This window comes from Amyelois transitella, chromosome 7 (assembly GCF_032362555.1).
Source record: "Amyelois transitella isolate CPQ chromosome 7, ilAmyTran1.1, whole genome shotgun sequence".
Lineage (NCBI taxonomy): Eukaryota > Metazoa > Arthropoda > Insecta > Lepidoptera > Pyralidae > Amyelois > Amyelois transitella.
The window spans coordinates 27,501-49,273 of record NC_083510.1 but is presented as its reverse complement, the minus strand read 5'-3'; the positions used below and the strand labels follow the sequence as shown (position 1 = coordinate 49,273).

At 39.4% G+C, this 21,773-nt stretch overlaps 5 protein-coding genes across 6 annotated transcripts; 2 read left to right on the top strand and 3 right to left on the bottom strand.

The window, feature by feature from the left end:
- Positions 1 to 927: 927 nt before the first annotated feature.
- LOC106135210 (uncharacterized) lies at positions 928 to 3,523 on the top strand. The gene is made up of 5 exons (XM_060945323.1): positions 928 to 1,240; positions 1,502 to 1,684; positions 1,782 to 1,871; positions 2,267 to 2,586; positions 3,203 to 3,523. Exons 2-5 carry the CDS (start codon positions 1,649 to 1,651, stop codon positions 3,246 to 3,248), a joined length of 492 nt encoding a protein of 163 aa, XP_060801306.1. The 5' UTR covers positions 928 to 1,240; positions 1,502 to 1,648; the 3' UTR covers positions 3,249 to 3,523.
- LOC106135208 (putative nuclease HARBI1) lies at positions 2,777 to 5,707 on the bottom strand. 2 transcript variants are annotated; one of them, XM_060945324.1, is made up of 5 exons: positions 5,208 to 5,707; positions 5,002 to 5,098; positions 4,484 to 4,616; positions 3,882 to 4,017; positions 2,777 to 3,639 (listed from the first exon to the last, which is right to left on the bottom strand). In XM_060945324.1, the coding sequence occupies exons 2-5, from the start codon at positions 5,007 to 5,009 to the stop codon at positions 3,512 to 3,514; spliced, it is 405 nt and encodes a 134-aa protein (XP_060801307.1). In that variant the 5' UTR covers positions 5,010 to 5,098; positions 5,208 to 5,707; the 3' UTR covers positions 2,777 to 3,511. The 2 variants fall into 2 exon arrangements, 1 of the variants encoding a protein (XP_060801307.1); XR_009656957.1 differs by lacking the exon at positions 5,002 to 5,098.
- Positions 5,708 to 8,874: 3,167 nt separating this feature from the next.
- Positions 8,875 to 9,861, bottom strand: LOC132901904 (uncharacterized). The gene has a single exon (XM_060945079.1). The coding sequence runs from the start codon at positions 9,859 to 9,861 to the stop codon at positions 8,875 to 8,877; it is 987 nt and encodes a 328-aa protein (XP_060801062.1).
- Positions 9,862 to 11,853: 1,992 nt separating this feature from the next.
- On the bottom strand, positions 11,854 to 14,955 carry LOC106140788 (solute carrier family 35 member E1 homolog). Its single transcript, XM_013342423.2, has 2 exons — positions 14,344 to 14,955; positions 11,854 to 13,367 (listed from the first exon to the last, which is right to left on the bottom strand). Exons 1-2 carry the CDS (start codon positions 14,666 to 14,668, stop codon positions 12,742 to 12,744), a joined length of 951 nt encoding a protein of 316 aa, XP_013197877.1. The 5' UTR covers positions 14,669 to 14,955; the 3' UTR covers positions 11,854 to 12,741.
- A 287-nt stretch (positions 14,956 to 15,242) lies between these two features.
- Positions 15,243 to 19,788, top strand: LOC106140793 (palmitoyltransferase ZDHHC18). Its single transcript, XM_013342428.2, has 5 exons — positions 15,243 to 15,562; positions 17,285 to 18,065; positions 18,149 to 18,270; positions 18,361 to 18,506; positions 19,347 to 19,788. Exons 2-5 carry the CDS (start codon positions 17,313 to 17,315, stop codon positions 19,679 to 19,681), a joined length of 1,356 nt encoding a protein of 451 aa, XP_013197882.2. The 5' UTR covers positions 15,243 to 15,562; positions 17,285 to 17,312; the 3' UTR covers positions 19,682 to 19,788.
- Positions 19,789 to 21,773: the final 1,985 nt, after the last annotated feature.

The window sequence follows — 21,773 nt, the reverse complement described above, 5'->3', positions numbered from 1 at the left end:
TTGCGTCCACTTTTGGTAGGTTTCGACTGTCAGCTTTCGCGGAATTGGTTTCCATTATTAAATACCTATGTTATCTGAGTAATCCTGAGCGATCAAACACTTATAAAATCTTGAAAAATAATAGCGAACACTAAGGAACGGTACGATCGACAGTCTGTTTATGGATAATTGACGTCATAATAGAAATAGCCAATCACGTTCGTTTTTAGTCACGTGACAGCTGCATATAAAAACCTAATTTTCTGAGACGGATTTTGTTTAAATAATGCAATATTTTTATCTCGCGTTATTACAAATCGCTCCACAAAAATAATATTAAGACTGATGACATAAAAGAAATGTATATTTTTAATACAGTCAAATAGCCTATTGTGGATTCTCCTGAGCTCCTGTCAAAAGTATGTTTCTCAGTCCCTGCTAAATGTCGCCGACGTTATTCCCCTATCAGTCTTCCAGTAGTATCGACAAATTATAGGCAGAATTCATTTTTATGGCGAGTAGGCAAGTCTTTCAACACTGTTGCAAAAACCATAGACATTGATATTTTTAACACCTCTCCAGGAGGCTTACCACAACCTTTTATAGAACCGTTCAAATATTAAGGCAGTTTATTAGCAGGCCTGCTCAAAACTCCTACCATGACGTCTTATAAGATGAACGGTTTAAGCTGAATGATGAACGGTTATTTTGTCTATGGCTCAATGTGGAGATGTCAATAAAGAAACGTTCAAACCTCTAATAAAAATAATAATACCATAATAATACAATAATAATATAATTAAAGATAACAAATACTTATAAATTTAATTAAATATGAAGTAAACCTAAATTTTTCTGAATTGCAATGCATTGTTGCACGCTATAAAATACTTTTATTTGTATAAATTAAATAAATGTTAGTTTAAAATGGTTTTGAACGAATCGGCCTGTCACATAAATTTAAAGTAGGTAGGTACCTGCTAGAATACTTGAGTGATACTTGAAAGTTTTCGATAACTTTAAATTCGTCCCTAAGTCATAAATAATGTTTTTAATGTGTAGAGCCGTTCTGCAACCACTTGAAATATCCTTTTTTTTACTTGTCACGGCTTTTTAAGTCGACGCGCCTTACCTCACAACAGTTTTAGAAGTTTGCCGGATCGCAGTGATTTTTAATATTCTTAACTTTTGAGGCTATTATTTATTTTACAAGAAAACTATATAATGTCGTAAGTAGAAAGTGTTTACTTATAATACCAAGGTATGTAAACATTGATTCCTTTATTTCTTAGAGTCATCTTCATCCTACTCCCAGCTTCACCTGCTTAAATCAATAATCTTTATTTTCACTTTTGCAGTAAGTTTCGGAAATCCTTATTTAGTGAAACCTGCAGATTTAAAATCTCTAGCCCTACCAGTTTGCCTGGTGTGTTGACCTACAGGCACTCAATCCATGAGTTTTCTCTTTTAATTACATTGTCTCAGTTTTAAACTATACCTAAATGTTCTTTAACTGTTTTAGTACTGGGTGGACCTGAAGGCCAAAATAAAACGTAAAAATAGAACAATTCGAGAGAGCATCAGCAGGACAGGAGGGGGCCCGCCAAGTGGGGAAGAGCTAACAGAAATTGACATAAAATTTTTAAGTATCCTTGGTGAGGAATATGGCATGGGTTTACCAGCGGTGCAGGTGAACCCATTGCAGGTAAGATCCCTTAAATACATTAAAGCCTACAAATTATAATTAATACAAAAAATATATGTTATGTTATATATGTATTAATGAAACCATTTATTTTTAGGATGATATGAGACCTGAAGCTGGCCCCTCTGGCATTCGAGGTATTGAAGTCGAATCCATTACAGAAGAATGGTTAGAAGTTCCTTCTAGTGTATGTATTCAATTTCATTATTACTAGATTGAGATAAAACATTAATATTTATTGACTAAGGCATCGTGATCTCAAAATGTGTTGTCATAGGCGCCTAGTACATAAAACTAAGTGAATAGACTATATCATAGTAGCCTAGTGATGATGAATTATATACCATACTGATTGTATTTTGTATAATAAATTTAACAATTTGATTACATTACAAAGCCATACAGCTGAGCATGGCTTAGCCCCTTTGAGACTGTTGGCTCTGTCTACTCCTATGGTCATAGAATGTGATTAGATAAATGAATAATTCAATGCTTTAAGTCTTCTTGAGACTGTAAGCTCTGTCTACTCCTATGGTATAAGAATGTGATTGTATGAATGAATATTTCAATTGTTATTTTCAGGTATCTCAAACTGTTAGTTCTATCGAGGCAGATTCTCTACCTGCAGATGTAGAAATTACTACTGCATCATCAGATCCTTCACAAAGCCACGCAGCAGCTGTCTCTGATGAGGCTGTCGGCGTCGAAGTACCTAGTGTGGTACAGGCTGAAGCCCCGCCACAACCTAGGCGACGGCGCCGACGTGCTCATTTAACAGCTGCAGAAGCAAGGGTGCAAATAGTTGAAGCTGCACGACAGAGGGCTGCTACTGAAGCTGCAAATAGTTTAATACTTCAGGAAGCTATTTGTCTCTTCCGTGAATTAGTGGCTATAATTAGAAGGTGAGCAATAATTAATTTATTCAATGTGCCAAATTCATCAAAATTGGTCCAGTAAACCATTTCAAAATGTCAATCATTTCTCTTAATAATATTAGTATAGCTAATCCATTAATAACTTGAAGTTTCTTTGAGATATTCACTTTTCTGCAAATTTACAGAATGTTTTGTATATATTTAAAATAAAAAAATGTTTTATTTAATTTTTATTATAATTATTAAGTTATTTTAAAATATGTCATTTTGGAATGAGCAAAATTAAAACTAGAACTACTTTTAAAAAAGAAAAAAGAAAGATGATTACTAAGCAAAATTAAATTTACAAATTAAATTATTCATGTAAAATTCTTTTACTTAACATAACATAACATTTACATTTACTTATTATATATATATATATACATTTACTAATTGAATAAGTACTTTTATGCTTTTACATAATAAAATATTGGTATTCAATTTAATTTAATAACAATAAAAAAACTATATTACTTTGATGAATATTAAATGAAAAAGATTATTGTTCATAAACTACCTGCATAGCTACTTATAACTTACTCTTAAAAACGAAATATTATTGAATAAAAATCTGCAATAAAATTCATTTTTTGATTTTCAGGTATGGCGAAGAGCCCAGAGACGTGCCACAAGATCCCGCCGTGTAGATATACCACGTTGAAGCTCAATGTTGTGTTGCCCAGCTGGTTCATGAAGAGCTTCCACTGGTGGTTGTTGTGCAACTTCCCTTGCTTGCTCTTCTTCTGTCAACCTTACTTCAGGCAAGTTGTTTTCATTACAAATATTGTGCAATATTACACAAGCATTTGTAATGAAGCCAGCAACCTGTGGTTGATAATGCAACACCCTGTGGCACAAGAGACACCGGAAACGTGCTTTGAGAAGACCTATAGTTCTTTCTATCACATTCCTAGCCTTTACATGCTTTTGTGTATAATATGCTTCCGGTGTAGACACACCGGAAGCACATATAACCAGACGGTTCTGCATCCAAAATAGGTGTCATCATCGTTCTTCGTTGTGAGTACCCAGAGTCACCTGGAAATAAACATTATAACTCTGTTATTTTTTTATTTTATTTGAACATTCATATTTTATATAAATTTAATGATACATTATTATTTTAAAATTGTATCCTACAAATATTTTTGACTTTTAAAATTTTATTTCATGTTTTTAATTGGTCTAGTTTTAATTGAAAGTGTGTTAAAATTATATCTTTCAAACAATATTGTTCATATTATTTGCTATAATAAGTTCACCAACAAAGGTTTTCTTACCTAAAAGCCATGTTGCTTCAGACCCTAAATTTTCCAAATGGTAACGTACAGGATGGTGGCTCCATATAAATGAGTCATGAAATGACCCTGGATGACTCGCATCAACACTTAGAATTTGTTGATCTGCATCACAAATCTGAAAAAAAAATAATAAGAAAAATTTGAAATTACTAAAGTGGTTCAATGGAAAAAAAATTGTAAGTATGTATATTAGAAAATCATTGGTAGGAGAGTAGTTTTAGCCAACTCATAAACATGAAAAGTTCATAGACATTGTTCCTGAATTAGGGCTGGCCCGGGCCCATGGAGGCATCCAGTAGACGTGTACTTAGTATATACCTATTCAATATACATTTTTCAAAATTACTCGATTATACCTACATTATAATAAGGGACAGGCTTATAAATTTGGGATTCTTTTTTTAAGGTGATAGACTAGCAACCTACCATTATTTGAATCTCAATTCTATCTACCATTAATCTCGGCCTATCAGTATTTTTGGGACTGTTGGCTCTGAATACCCCGCAAGGGACATAGATGTGATCATGTTTGTATGTGTTATATATTATGCTATAAAACTATTAAATAAAAGTTTATTTACCAACTGAACATTTAGAGAATGGAATTTCTTTCTACAGAAATATCTATCTTCATGCTCATTAGGCCTTACTATGCGAACATGGGTACAATCAATACATCCAATCACACCAGGGATACCAAATTTATTGAAAAATCTGCAGGCAAAAAAGGCATATTGTTATCAAACTTAATTATTGATATAATATAAATAAAATTAGCTAAGTAAATATAAGCGTGCCTTAATCTTTTTAACTGACGACTTTCATAAGTCTGTGGAAATCCTACTACTATTATAAAGGCGAAAGTTTGTATGGATGTTTGTTACTCTTTCACGCAAAAACTACTGAACCGATTACCATGAAATTTGGTATGTAGGTAGCTGAAGACCCAGAATAACACATAGGCTACTTTTTATCCCAGAGTTCCCGCGGGATTTATAGGGTTTCCATGCGGACGAAGTCACGGGCGGCCTCTAGTTTTATATATTTGTATAAGAGAGGATTACTATTAAAATAATGTACTTTATGGAACTTGATTGACCTTTGCATCTATGCTTAAATCAGTTGCTCTTTTAGAGCTTTTTGCCATTATTGGCTCCAGCTCTTCACAAAGTTTGTGCACCAAGTCTGCGGTTAACCTAGACAAGTAAGATACGAGTAATTATGTTATCATGTTGTTGAGAAGAGAGAGATAGATCTTTCTTTATAATAGAGCATAAGGCGGTTGATATGTGAACATTTACATACCTATACTCCTTGATGAAAGCATTTTCATCTAAGTCAAAAGGATCATTATTTTCTGTTCCTTAAACGTTTCTTTTTATTTGCCATTCTGGATTCGTTGAAATCACTTTCCAAAAACTCAAACAGTTCATAATCGTCACACATCTTTGCAATAATGTTAGGGGTGTTATTAATGTTTACACAACTTACTCTTCTGTAGATTTAACTTTTTTGAAAAATTCATAGGTATTTAATCAAATTCTTATTAAACAATAGCTTTGCATGTATTTTAATGCCCTTTATCCTACAAATCCTTAGGAAACAAACACGGAACATTTGGTGAATATCTTACAAAACAACGCCAAAATGTCCAAAGAAGCTACCTGAAAGTAACTTTTTAAGAATCGCTTTATTTGACATTTGCGACGAGCAAGAAACAATTCCTGCTGTCAAAAGTGGCCGTTGTGGTAGGAAAACTCTATACAAAAAAAATGGTGAACGGTTTACTGAGCAGACCTGCCGCAGGCCTGCTTATAATTTTTTTTTTTTTTTTTTTTTTTTTTTATTTGGTTCACAAAACTGACATTACACAACAACAAATCTTTAGTAACACATCAGAGACTCGTGCGAAAGTGTAACATCTTCTCGAAGTGAACACAACATGCGTTCTATTAAAACAAAAGAAAAAATAAAGTAGTACATACACTGAATAATAAAATTGAAGTTGAAAACAAGAAAATAACAATCATGTGAGCATATTTCTCCTGGCAGTGTTGGTCGATGCACCGAAAATATCAAATTTTGTTGCCGCATCGTTATATGCAGAGCAGATGCGGACCATCGGTGAATTAACCAAATACAATGTGCGTGCAAAAGGGATAGAAAAAGTTTTTCTGTTGTGAAGTCGGCTGCTAGGACGTGGAACAGATATGTTTATTTTACTTAATAGTTCAGGGGAATCAATTAGACCATTAATTAGTCTGTGCAAAAACAAAATATCCAATGTGTTACGTCTTTGATGCAGTGAATTAATTCCAAAATATGATAGTCTGGACTCGTAAGATTCCAAAGTGCGGCACATATTTTTTGAGTAGGTTAGGTGATACAGGAATTTCTTTTGAATCTTTTCCAATCGACCGGAGTGGACTTGAAAAAACGGGTTCCAAACAACAGCACAATATTCCAACAAACATCTCACGAAGCAATTAAACAAGAGAATTGTTATTTCAGGATCATTAAAAAATTTACATTTTCTTATTACAAAACCAGCCAATCTAGAGCCTTTTTTGGCGATGTGATCAATGTGTTCTTTAAAATCTAGTTTGCTGTCTATGATCACGCCTAAATCACGGGTATGAGACAACTGAGGTAAGGGATGATTATTGATGTGGTAGAATGAAGACTTAGGGCACATTTTACGTGAAAATTTTATGTGGAAACACTTAGACTCATTGAGTGACATTTTATTTTTACTGCACCATAAAATCAAGCGATCAATATCGTTTTGTAGTTGAATAATGTCATCATCACTTTTTATGACACGGTAAAGTTTAAGATCATCAGCAAACAAATGATATTTAGAGGATATAGTAGTACCCAAGTCATTAATAAATAATATAAAGAACAAAGGCCCTAGAAGAGAGCCTTGAGGAACACCCGAAGGAACATCTTTGGCTGCTGATTTAAAACCCCTTATCTTGACTAACTGAGATCTGTTTCGAAGATATGACTCACACCATCTCAGAAGGCTACCACAAATTCCCACATGTTCCAACTTCTGGACAAGTAGAGAGTGATCAACCACATCAAAAGCTTTAGAAAAATCAGTATAAATGGAATCTACTTCATTTTTATGATCCAGTGCATCATAAATGTCAGTGACGTATTCAAGCAAGTTTGATGTGGTTGACCTGCCCCTCAAAAACCCATGTTGATGAGAATCTATGATAGGTTTAACATGATACAGTATTTTCTCCTGAACCAATGACTCAAAAAGCTTCGGGATAGCAGACAGTATGGATATTGGCCTGAAATTTCTGATGTCACAACAATCTCCCTGCTTGTGTATTGGAGTAATGTGAGCAAGTTTCCACTGAGTTGGAAATTGGCCACATGTGAGAGATTTGTCGAAAATATAATGCAAAGGTGTAACAAGTTGTGAAGCACAATTTCTGAGGAAAATAGAAGGGATAGAGTCAGGACCAGGTCCCTTATTGGTGTTAATGGACTCAAGTGACTTAAGAATCTCGTCCTTTGAAAGCTGAATTATACCCAAAGAAGATTGGCTCATTGATGATGTATCAGAGTTCTGTGGTGAGGCTGATGATTGATCACGTGAGTATGTCGAGTTGAAGTAATCTGAAAATAAATCGCAAATCTCCTGACCACCACTGGCAGTTTGGTCACCAAGAAACATTTCATCGGGTATATCATTGCTGTTTGACCTAGTGGATTTAATGAATGTCCAGAAATATTTCGGGTTATTTTTGATGTAAGATTTTGAGTCAATCTTTAACTTGTTTAAACAGTCTTGTAGTAATTTGTCACAACGATCGCGAAGAATTTGATAGGATAGTAAGTCTCGAGGGTTTAAGTATTTTTTGTATTTGCGGTGAAACTTTGCTTTCTCCTTTAAAGCTTTGATGAGGGGATTGCTAAACCAGTTGGGGTAGCTATTATTACCTTTATAACATGTGGGAGTATATTTTTCAATGATAGGATTTATAGTGTTATAAAAAAATTCAACTGTTTCGTCAATACTTTGCGTAGGTTTAAATAAAGTGGTCCAATCTATTAATTCCAACTCTTCGTTTATTTTTGAGTAGTTTGCTTTTGAAAAATTAAGATACATCGTTTTTTTAATTTTAGGTGGTTTAGAAGAAGGCAATTTGAATGAAATATCTAAGGTTGGATGATGGGTATCTTCCGGCACCAAAGGATTGCTGCAACTGGATACTTTGAAAAAATTGTTCGAGTTGGTAACTACGAGATCTAGTATACGGTTGTTAGAGTTTGGAATATGATTAAGTTGATTAAGGCTGTTGAATGCTAGAGCATCTACTAGTAGGTTGTCAATAGGGTCGGTAGAGGAATCAGGTAAAAGAAAATTGGACGAAGGATCAAGGTTCCATCGAATTCCAGGACGATTGAAATCACCAGCCAGGATTAAAATAGATTGTTGAGGAAGCTTATGTTGAACAACGTCCGTTAAGTTAGACATTGCTTCCTTCATATTCGTATAAGATACTGGAGAGGGAATATATATACCGCCTATGCATATTGGGATAATGGAGCTTCCTTTTTTCACTTTGAGTAGCACCCACATATCCTCGCTATTTGACTCCCATTTCAGTTTACGCACTGGATTGTATTTTTTAAGGACTGCAATGATGACCCCTCCACCCCCCTCCCTCTCAGATGCCGTAGAATAACGATCACGCCTGAAGATTGTATAACGGCTATCAATAATTTCGTGAGAAAAAACAGATTCCTTCAGCCATGACTCCGTCAACAGAATAACATCCGCCTCTTGTTTCAGTGCATTGGCCAGAATTATGTCAGTTTTTGTATTGAGACCTCTCACGTTTTGATACAGAAAATTTAGATTTAATGTTTTTAAAGATACCATTCAAATAATTAAGTTTAAGGATGAAAAGTGAAAAGTATTTTCAACTAGGTACAATACGACGTATTACAGGGTACTCAAGAAATCTATATCTCTAACTACAAAACTCTTTGAGGTTGGGTCTTTTCTCAAATGCACCTTGCCGTTTCTGACCCACACGAACTGGTATTTCTTCTCCTTTGCGAATTTCCGTGCTGCTGCGTGGAGTTGCTTATTGCTGGGAGATAGATGTTCGCAGATGTACACTGGTGTCCTTTCGCCTGCTAACCCGAAATGAGAAGAATTCAGCTTATCGTGTTGGTGGACCCTATTGAAGGTCTTGACTGCTGCAATTAGATTGTCACGGACCAGTGGGCTGGATAATTTTACGACTATAGAACGAGGACGGGATGAATCCTGGTTGACCTTCGCGACTCGGTGATAGTTGAGTACTTCGTGCTCTCGAAGACCTAGTCCCACAGTGGCGCTGAGTTGCTTTACAATAGTGCTCAGATTCTCAGATTTGTGTTCAGGCACGCACTGGATTTCAATATTGCAGTCGCGTGACTGTTGCTCAAGATTATTCAGCCTGGTGTTCAAATCTACAACTTGTGATTTTAACCCAGCGTTTTCAGTCTCTAATGTCCTTATCCTGTTCTCCTTAGACTCAAGGTCAGCTTTAACTTCCTCGTACCCAGATGACATATAGACAATGCTCTCCGTAAGTTCCTGTAGTTTGCTCCTTGTGTCCACACTTTCAGCCGCAAAATCGCGTTTGATATCTCTAGAGAATTTTGATAGGTGTTCTTCAAGCAATTTTTCTAAGTAAGTTTTCAAATCCTCGCTAATATTACTGGGAGATGTGTCTGTTGTTGCTGGTGAAGGAGTGGTCACTCGACTATCAGCAAGTTTACAATCTTGACACTTCCAAGTTGCCTTGTACGTCTTAGATTCCTTGCTGAAATTCTCTGAAGGAACACCCAAACACTGGTAATGAAAAGAATTCGGGCATCTAGAGCAAGATTTTACATCACTCGCTTTAATTTGCTTTGAACATTTTTTGCAGAGACTCATATTGCAGCATTCAAAGATATCTTGCAATTTTTTTTTTTTTTTAAAATGGCAATACTATGCGTACGTCGAACGTCAAAGTCGAATTTCAGATGACAGATGTCAGAGGACTGTCACTGTCACTCAATTGATATTGACACTATTGACAACTTAAAATGCAAGTTTAGTCGAAGGTAGGTAGAAAAATTCCGCGCTCACGTCCAAAGTAGTGTAAAAATTGCAACTTATCTTTCTCTTGATTTCTTCTTTGTAGTCCAGTTTAAACGTGAAAAAACGACAACACAGCTGTATTTAAGCCAGGGAAACACTTTAATGTTACTTCTAACGTTAATAACAACAATGTGGAATATTTTCGAATAAAAAATGTAGGAGCTCAAAGTACACGGTAATATTGATGTCATGGTACGAAAAAGCAGTGCAGTTCAATTTAGGTCCTGCTATAAGACGTCGTGGTAAGCCTCCAGCAAGGGCTAAGCATATATTGTATGAAAATTTATTTTGTGATTAAGTATTAGGTAACATTTATCTTCTTAAGTCTAATTATTCACAGTATGTATGCACTTAAGCATTTGCTTCAATGTTGTAATTAACTAGTGTGTGTTTAATAATTGGCGTTCTCGAAAATCTTATTTTTTAAACTGTTTTTATTAGTGAAGACCTGTAATTGGCTTTTAAATGTATAATAGAAAATCTAATGATTGTAAAACTTGCTGTTGGTCATCCAAATATATAAAATAAAATAAAATAAAATATGATCACTAGGTACTAATTTTGTAAATACATAATTAGTTTGTCATGGGAAAAGCACTGGTAGATTTCACCACTTTTAGTTGCCGGGATAGTACCGTAAGTTGGACGCCATTGACAACTAAAGTTGTAAAATTTTCTATTTTTATGCAAGGCAGGTCGTTGATATATACCAGAAAGAGAAAAGGTCCCAAAATGGAACCTTGCGGTACCCCAATTTTTACCTTTCAATTTTGTATTATTTAAATCTACCGTCTGTAATCTAGAATTCTATCACTAAGATATGATTTAATTAGTTCAACAGCGGTAGTGTCGAACTCGTAATGAGTGACACACACACACACACCCCGATGGCATCCTGTGAGTCTTCCCATGCATTGAGAATATGTGTGACAAGAGCCACACCTGCATCTGTTGTACATTTCCCCTCAGTAAAGCCGTATAGCTGACTATGAAATAATTTATTAGACTTAAAGTAAAGCTGCATTTGATTAAGCATGATTCTTTCGAACACCTTGCTCAAAATTGGTAAAATTGAGATTGGTCTATATTTACCAGGCTCCGATTTTTCACCTTTCTTGAATAGTAGAATTAATTTACTATACTTCATTAAATTTGGGAAAATCCCTTGGTCAACACAATTATTGAATATATGTATATGCTAAGTCCCCAACTATAATATTTATAATATGTCATATCACAACAACCGACATACCCAATGATCCTCAGACTTTTTCAGATAAAGTTCTTTAAAGGTATTTATAATGTCAATAGGGTCAATATGTGAGAATTTAAATTTGGAATTGCAAGTGCTGACATTATTTTCAAGAAGTGTTTCTGCTTCATTATAACATAAGTACATTCAAAGTACGTTTTGTAAAAGTAAATTGAGTTGTTAATGATAAGAAAGTTTCTGAATTACTATTATATTAACGATTTTTTGCAATATACTAAATACAGGGCGAGGCGAGGACAAGCGCGTGTATCCTGCACATTCTTGTCCTCGCCGAGAGTAGAGCATTAACGGTTATATACTCTTTGGTTTATCGTTGATTGAAACGGTTAGGTCTACCTAAATGTGAATCCTGTTAACTTCTGTTTCCGCAAATTACAAAATCTTTTCTTCGCGGACGTCTCCTAGTTACATTCAACCTTCCTGCTAAAATGATTGGTTCTGTACCTAGTTTTTGCGATTTTATGAGTGAGTGAGTAAAAGCGAAAAGCACCAAAGAAATAAAACGCCGAATATAAAACAAAATATAAGTACAATTTTAATTCCGTTATAAAACAAAGTATAAAATACTTTTCAATTTTTTTAAATACTGTTATGAATCATATTGTCTGTACATTATAATTATACGAATTCTACTTATTTACATAAACACAACGTACAGTAACATATTTTCTACCTACGCATATTTTTGAGGTAAAAAAAATAATAATCTCAATATATCTCGAATGTTAGGCATAAATTAATAATGGTAATTTTTAGCTTAATCTTCAAATGTTGTCTGCTGACATTCAGTTTAAAAAGCTTTCAAAGCATTGAGCAAGCAAAACCTCTAATATACTGTTGGTACTCTATAGAGAGTTGTCCTTGCTACCCAAAGTATATAAAAATATAAGACTTCCTTCTTAAATACATTATTATTTTTAGGCTCTGAATATTTATTAACGTGCACTACCACTTTTGTGTCGAGTGATAGTCGGCTCATTTACCTTATGTTCATGTAGTAACAACAAAACATAAATAAAACGTGGGTTAATTATCTGTGTTTCCGTTAAATAATTGACATTTTACACTTGAACTATGTTCACATTTTTCTACTTACACATGTAAATATTTCACTATTTAATAATAAATTCTTTAACTAAAGCCGTTTGTTAATTTTTTTCAGTTCGGCGCGTTGAAAAATCGCTGTAACGAGTATGTTTTATGTTAGTACTAAATTGTATTAGATTACAAATCACATTCGTCAGTTTACCCAGAAGTAAGATTCTAGAAAAATAATTAATTCGGTGGCAGCTAGGCTATTTTTTTTAAATTTAATATTTCTACATAACTCATACAATAAAGATTTTATTGCACTGGCTAGCATGAAAGATGAAACAATACGGCAAGTTAGTTATTAGAAGTCAGACAGGCAGCAGCGGCGGCGGCGCCCGCTCCCGGGCGCGCAGCTTGGCGCGGTTGTAGAGCAGCACGCCGGCCGCCGCCAGCGCCATGCCCGCCACGTTGGCGGCCGACGCGGGGTTGCGCAGCACCAGCAGCGACGCGCCCACCACGGCCGCGCGCTTGGCCGCCGACGCCACCGCGTACGCCAGCGGCGACACCCGCCACAGCACGCTGAAGGCGCACACCGCCTGCAGCCACGCCAGCAGCCCGTCCAGCGCCAGCAGCGGCGCCGTGCGCTCCCAGTCGCGCAGCCAGCCCGCCTCGCGCCACAGGGTGGCCCCGTCGCGCCACGCCCACACCGGCGCGAACAGCAGCGTGGCCAGCCCGCCCAGCAGCTGCAGCAGCCGCAGGTGGTGCACGCCGGTGTCGCGCATGACGCGCTTGGAGTAGAGGTGCTGCAGCGAGAGCAGCGCGGCGGCGGCCAGCGCGGCGCCGAGCCCGGCCGCGTCGAAGTGCAGCTCGGTGGCGGACGCGACCGCCACGCCGCCCGCGATCAGCAGCAGCGCGCCCGCCACGCCGCGCGGCTGTCGCTCGCCGAACAGCACGTACGCCAGCCCCGCCGTCCACAGCGGCGTGGTTGCTTTCACTGCCGTTTACCAAAATTGTTAACCAACAGCGCCAAAAGACCTCAAATATACCTAAGAATAGAATAGATTTATTTTCAAATTGGATACAAGGTATCACTTGTTGCCATCACATCACTCAACTAGTTATAATTACTACCGCTTCCAAAGCGCATGTGTAGAAGAAGCGGCGGAACAAACTACACTGTAGCATTTTCAATGGATGTCTACATACAAATAAAGATTTTTAGAGTAATTTTTTAGAATATATATAAAGACAGACTTAGTGATGTGATTGTTTTTCACCTCAGTGCCCTATTTTACAAACATTAATCACGCCTCTTTCCCAGAGGGGTAGGCAGAGACCACATCTTTCCACTAGATCCCTATTTTAGGAGTCATGATTTCCAGTGCGAATAAATGTAATTAAATAGCCTTTAACTAATGACTCATATCTTCAAAGCAAGACATAAATTATATTTTATAGTATCTTAAATTTGGGTATCCTGGAAAGTTAAGGAGTATGATCAGTGTGAATTGAGTGATCGGAAAAAAACAGCATGATAAGTGAATGTTGAGATGGTTTGATCATGTGGAGATGATGAACGAAAGCAGGTTGACTAAGCAAATATACAAGGAGAGGTTGGAGTAGGAAGGCCTATACAAATGTATTGTGATCAAATTATGGGAAAGTAACTCTTGTCTGTCTGTTATGCTTTCACACTTTTTATTTTGATTTAATTGAAATTTGGTACAGTGATAGAGTTGAACCTTAGGAAGAACCTATTATAGCTATTTTTGATTGCAAAAAAAGGGGAATAGGGGTTAAAATATGGGATGAATATAGAAGTATGTACAGACACAACACATGCGTTTTTCATCATTCAAGCTGAAGATCTGTATAATAGATACATGCACTATACAGCTGCCCTTTGCTAACCATCACAAGAGATAGTATTAAGATTAAACTAGATAGGTAGGTATGTTATTTGGCATCACCTGTGTGAGCATATGATATAGGCACTTTCCAAATTGAAATCTGAGAGAACATGGTTGTAAAGAATTTGGCAAAGGCGAGGGGCACCAGCACGCGCCAGAAGTAGCGGCGCGGGAATTCCGGGGCACGCCGCACGCCCGCCGCGCGGAATGCTGGCGCCGAGTACAGCACGATGGACAGCAGCTGCACCATGCTCACCGTCACCGGGAACGGGAAATCCGTCAGCACCAGCTTGCCCACCACATTGGAGGCAGAGCTCACTGCGTACCAGGCGGCGCACAAGCCGCACACTATTAGTGCCTCGCGTCGGCCTCCTTCCAGCCCCATGCTTAGTCCTGACCTACTGTCTGCGCGCTAGTCTAGTCAGGACTGGACCGATTGGTCACCGATTATGAGTAACTTTTATATTTGACATGTCCTTTTATTGCCATTTTCGTTCATTTCTGACAAATATTCAAAAAACGTTTTCCCATGCCGTATATACCGAGACAGGAAGGTACCTACTTTCTATTCAGTAACCCTTTCCTTTCGTGTTTTTACCGTAGAAAAACTTAGTTAAAGTAACGTAACAAGAGAGAGAAGGAAGGGACAATTCCATCGAGTCAATGTCAATATTGAAATATTTGACACGTATTTATTTTTGACGTATTCTCACACGACAAGACATTGACATTCTTATCAATCTGATTGCGTCAATGTCAATCAATAGGATGTTACATACCTATTCAAAAATTCTGAGCTGCAATTCCTACGCGTGTTAATAATTGTTTATTCTTAAATTCCCAATTTATTGCATTGAATGGAGTAATATATGGTTTTATTCTAGTATTCCATAATTCTTAACCAAACCGAGATCAGTCAATGTCAATGTATGGCTGCATGTGCTACATTATCAGTGTCAGATAAAATAATGGTAATTTATTTAGTCTGTGATGTAAACTCGAAGGAAATAAACGAACGAAGAGTCGAAGAAAGTTTTAGTTCTTACTTTGTTTTTATTTCGAAATATTTTATACCAGGCGAATTGTATTTTATCTTTATTATGTTTAATTTAAATCGTGAAAGTTTTGGAAGTCTCTAAAGTGTGTGTTGTAAATATATCAATTGTTCCAAATCGACGATTGTCACTATCAATAAAGTATTCTGTCCCCAAAGAATGGTTCACGTTTGTTGCTCGTGAGTTACGATATTCCAGCGAAATTATTTGACTTACATTTCTGGGTAAGTCACGTTAAAGATCCCTGCTCCTCTTCCATTTAACTTGTGGCAAAATATCATCAGCGTCTGGCCAACTCCACCCAATCTAATCACGCGATTCATTCATCATCCTTGATTTTGACAGAGGAGTCAAAATATTATAAGTTTTTTACTTTCCATGTTATTTGATGATGTATTGTATGTATGTATGCTATGTTTTCCCATTTTTGATGGTTTTAGTATAAAGTTTACTTAATGACTTTGTGGTAGTAGATTAAATATAGTGATATATAGTTATCCCATTTCAATTGAGGGCTTAGTTTGCTAGATCAATAAAATAGAATAAACTTTATTGCCAAATTAAAGAACCTTAATCAGTACATAAATTTTAACATAAACATCAACAGCATTCATACATACCTACTAGAGATGAAAGGGATAGTAGTTTGGCCAGATACCATATATTTGGCCGACCACATGACCGGATAACTGGCCATCGAATATCTGGTGGAACTGAGCCATTTGATGCACCACACACATACTTGCATAGGCGGCGCACAAATGATTGGGTGCCCTTAGTTCGCTTTGGGTCTTTTCATTGATGAGGGAAGTTAGCAGTTCATTCAATGTCTTACTGTTACCTCTCAATGCAGAGAAATTGGTTTATATTGACCATGATTTGCCCATAGATCAGTATTTGTTTAAGTTAAAACTACTTATATTTTTCTTAAGACAAAATTATCCAGATAGATTTTTAATTAGGCTGGATGCCCATCTGGCGGAATAGCAGTTATCTGCTGTATTAAGGCTACCAGATAGACCAGTTACCAGATATTTGCTGGATATCCCCATATATATATAATATATATATATATATACATATATATATATATATTACATACCTGTTGTAGATTTTACGTGCATAAAGTTTAAATAAATAGATAAATATATAGTCCCTGTTAGTTTTTTGCATAAACACATCCTGTGGGATACGACCCAGATCTGTTTCTACTATTTCTTTTTTATCTTATTATATGTACTTATTTGTGTTCTGTTTTGTGTAATAATAAAAAAATAAATATCCATTTCATCTTTAATAGACATAAATTTTAACATAAATCAATTAAAATCATTTATGTGTAAAGTTGGAACTACTGTCTTTTACTAAAAAATAAAGTGTATTGTTCTGTACTGCACAATAAACAATAGACAAAGTACAGTTCTATGGCTTTATGACTAGAAGGCAGGACAACTCAGGTACATCTGTACAGAACATCTGCTATTGTGATTTCTGGCCTGCTTGGCTAACATATTTCCACATTCTGAAGTGGGTAAATCCAGCAAAGAGATGAATCAATACTAGTCAGTAGATTGGAACATGGTTATAATTTTTGATTATTATTGTGTACAGTGAAACAGATAATGAATTTATCCTATATCTCATTAAGCTGAAGCATCCGCCATGTGCCCTTGGCTCTGTAAACCATGATTCCGATTGTATGTATGAGTATAAGTCCAATGTATATAGTAAAACAGAAAAAATCTTTACATAAAAACAAAATGTTGTGGCTGATTCCCAGTTTAGGATAGGACCACTCCATTTCTTTTTTATATTGAAGGCAACTAAACAAAAAGGGACACAATAATCTAGTAAAACATTCCATGCTGGTTGGTAGAGAAGATTTATAGTATGAGCATAAAGACTTTTAATTTATTTTAATGAATGTTGATTTAAATTCGCGGTAGGGGTGAAGCAGTAGCAGGTGATGGTGCGATGGCGTCGCGGCGCGTGACGCGCAAGTGGGAGGTGTTCGCGGGCCGCAACCGGTTCTGGTGCGACGGCCGCCTCATGACGGCGCCGCACCCCGGCGTGTTCGCGCTCACGCTGGCGCTCATCTGCGGCACGTGCGCGCTGCACTTCGCCTTCGACTGCCCCTACCTGGCCGCGCGCGTGTCCGCCGCCGTGCCCGCCGCCAGCGGCGCGCTGTTCGTGTTCACGCTGTCGGCGCTGCTGCGCACGGCGCTCAGCGACCCCGGCATCATCCCGCGCGCCGCGCCGCACGAGGCGGCCGCGCTGGAGGCCGGCTGCGAGCCCGCGGGCGGCGCCGGCCGGCCCCCGCCGCGCGCGCGCGAGGTGCTGGTGCGCGGCCGGCCCGTCAAGCTCAAGTACTGCTTCACCTGCAAGATGTTCCGGCCGCCGCGCGCCTCGCACTGCTCGCTCTGCGACAACTGCGTGGACCGCTTCGACCACCACTGTCCGTGGGTGGGCAATTGCGTGGGCAAGCGCAACTACCGCTACTTCTACACGTTCGTGGTGTCGCTGTCTTTCTTGGCGGCGTTCGTGTTCGCGTGTGCGGTGACGCATCTCGCGCTGGAGGCGCGCGGCTCGGGGCTGGGCCCGGCGCTGCGCTCGGCGCCCGCCTCCGCCGTCGTGGCGGCCGTCTGCTTCCTGTCCGTGTGGTCCGTGCTGGGCCTGGCCGGCTTCCACACCTACCTCGCCTCCACCGACCAGACCACCAACGAAGATGTGAGTACTCTCTCCCATCTCTTATCTTTAGATTAGCGCGTCCCTGTCGTCCGAATGATATAATATGATATATCCGTTTGCAGATCAAGGGCTCGTTCTCGACGCGGCGCGGCGTGTCCAACCCCAACCCGTACTCGCGGGGTAACGCGTGCGCCAACTGCTGGCACGTTCTGTGCGGCCCCCTCGCCCCCAGCCTCATCGACCGGTGCGTATCACGTCTATGCCGATAGGTCGGTATGTTCACCAATAGTCTATATTGAGGTCATGGTGTAACGAGCCGAATGTGTGTTCGCAGTCGCGGAGTGTTCACGATCGACTTGAAGGATGAGTTGCCGCCCGCGTTCGCGCGAGCGCTGCCGGGCGCGCCGCCGTCGCCGCGCCCCGCGCCGCTGTCCGCGTTGGCCGTCACCTCGTTGCAGCCGCCGCGCTCGGCCCGCGACGGTCAGTACCACCAGCACCGCTCTCTGTGGCTGGCTCTTTAATCTTCTGTAGCCTATCAATCTTTTCGAAACGGTATTACATAGATCTTACAACTATTTACGGTAGAAAGACTGAGCTGTGAGACTTGGTTTATTTACAGGATGTTTTTGATGGCATATTTGTTGACACAAAATACAGCTTCGACTGCTGGCAATAGAGATATTGTTTTGCTTTTTATTTCTTGGTCATTTACATCTATAGTTTCTTTCCTTAACTAAGGAATTTAATCTTGAATTTTTTTAATACGAGTGCGTCACATCACATTATATTTTACGAGTCATAATCAGAATATCATAAAGATATGATTGTCGTTAACATTTATTGATAAGTAGTGGTTTAGTGTTAAAATTAACGATAATATTATGCAACATATTTCCACCCATTACGTAGATTGATTTATTATCATAATCATAATTTTAAAAAACTTATAATTCAAAATTTTTATTCATTATTATAGGATACTTCATATCGTTTAATAATTGTCAAAACTTTTGCTTTCACAACATTGGTTGACGTCAAATAAATTACTTAAAACTAAGTTTACAAATTAACAGGAAGCGGTAACAAACTGCACTGCAGCATTTTCTTCAACAACGTCACCTTCACAAATATCCAAACTTAGAATAGAATGTGGACAAGCGAAAACATTGTTAAGATTTTAATGATAAAATATATATATTTTTTTTATGGATTGCCAATTTTAAATAGATTTACCTATGTACTGTTGTTATAATTGCCGTACATGTTATTAGTTAACACAGTTGATTAGTTCTGTAACATGAAATTCACACAAACATGCAGGAGCGGTCGGCGGCAGCTACACCAACCTGTTCGAGGGCGAAGCGGCGCGCCACGTGTACATGAACCGCAGCCTCGACCTCGACCCGCTGCCGCTGCAGGACGTGCGCGGCGCGGCGGGCGGGCCGGCGGGGGGCGCGGGGGGCGCGGGCGGCGGCGCGGTGGCGGGCGGCGGCGCGCTGTCGGCGTCGCGGCTGCGGCTGCTGCACGACACCACCATGATCGACGCGGCGCTCGACCTGGACGAGCCGGAGCCGCCGCCGCACCTGCCCCCCGCGCTGCCCCCCGCGCCGCCCGCGCTGGCTGCGCCCGCGCCGCACGCGCTCGCGGCGCTCTGACCCGCCGCGAGGACGCTCCGCGCGCCCGCAGTCAATCCCCATCGCTCTCGTTGTACATAAAATTGTTAAATATTAAATTAAATATACATACATTTTAAGGAATTGTATTGTATTGTTTTTTTTTTGATAATACAGAAAATATATACTAACTAGCTGCGCCCGCGTGGAATAGTTATTTTGGGCATCATATTTATTTTTGCAAACATCCTCCTCGGCTTTATCAATTATAGCTGCTAATTGTTATGTGTTATATCACTACCCGCGACGGAACGGAGACCGTATAGTGAGATGAGAGGCCTTTGCCCAGTAGTGGGATCTTACAGGCTGATACTTAACTTTACTTTAAAATAGTAATATCTTCTAAGATGTTCATTGAAATTAAGTGATATCAAAGACAGTTGTGTTTACAATTAAATACTCATAATCAACAACAACTTAAAAGATAGACATAATCAGTTTAAAAGTAGGTAAGAGGTAAAAACAGACAAACATACAAAGGAAGTGTTATAAGTAGAATGCTACCGGTCAGGCGGTCACGCGTATTAGCCGGTTGGCCGTATTAAATGTTTCGCTGCAAATTGCTTATAACGACTATATCTCAAAACCTATTCAGCAGTTGAATATTGAGGAGTAACCAACCCTAAAAACCCTCAAAACCAACCCTAAAGTAAGACAACCCTTTATGTGGCGAAGATTTCTCGTACGGAGCAGATCCTCGCAGCAGCAGGTCACGTTTATGATCAAAATGCATTGTCATCGGTTCTGGACCAGCATGCAAAATTTCAGCTCAATCCGATACCGGGAAGTGGGTCTTTAAATTGAAAATTTAAACTAAATACCAATAAAACTAAATAAAAGCTTTTATAAAAGCAATACAAACATACACAATGATACTAGCTGCGAGCTATTATCATAAATGATATGGATATCATGAATGAATGGTTTCATTTGTGGTCATTCAAGTAGATAGAAAGAGCAACAAGGTAAAAAGTTTACCGCAATTGTTACTAGATGGCGTTGTAACCAAAGTAAAACGCGGTGTAGCTTCACTTTCAAGAGAATGTAAGAAAACAAAATTCACCCGGTGGGCGGGTTAGGTTAACCGCGGGTTAGGTTAACCGCGGGTTAGGTTAACCGCGGGTTAGGTTAACCGCGGGTTAGGTTAACCGCGGGTTAGGTTAACCGCGGGTTAGGTTAACCGCGGGTTAGGTTAACCGCGGGTTAGGTTAACCGCGGGTTAGGTTAACCGCGGGTTAGGTTAACCGCGGGTTAGGTTAACCGCGGGTTAGGTTAACCGCGGGTTAGGTTAACCGCGGGTTAGGTTAACCGCGGGTTAGGTTAACCGCGGGTTAGGTTAACCGCGGGTTAGGTTAACCGCGGGTTAGGTTAACCGCGGGTTAGGTTAACCGCGGGTTAGGTTAACCGCGGGTTAGGTTAACCGCGGGTTAGGTTAACCGCGGGTTAGGTTAACCGCGGGTTAGGTTAACCGCGGGTTAGGTTAACCGCGGGTTAGGTTAACCGCGGGTTAGGTTAACCGCGGGTTAGGTTAACCGCGGGTTAGGTTAACCGCGGGTTAGGTTAACCGCGGGTTAGGTTAACCGCGGGTTAGGTTAACCGCGGGTTAGGTTAACCGCGGGTTAGGTTAACCGCGGGTTAGGTTAACCGCGGGTTAGGTTAACCGCGGGTTAGGTTAACCGCGGGTTAGGTTAACCGCGGGTTAGGTTAACCGCGGGTTAGGTTAACCGCGGGTTAGGTTAACCGCGGGTTAGGTTAACCGCGGGTTAGGTTAACCGCGGGTTAGGTTAACCGCGGGTTAGGTTAACCGCGGGTTAGGTTAACCGCGGGTTAGGTTAACCGCGGGTTAGGTTAACCGCGGGTTAGGTTAACCGCGGGTTAGGTTAACCGCGGGTTAGGTTAACCGCGGGTTAGGTTAACCGCGGGTTAGGTTAACCGCGGGTTAGGTTAACCGCGGGTTAGGTTAACCGCGGGTTAGGTTAACCGCGGGTTAGGTTAACCGCGGGTTAGGTTAACCGCGGGTTAGGTTAACCGCGGGTTAGGTTAACCGCGGGTTAGGTTAACCGCGGGTTAGGTT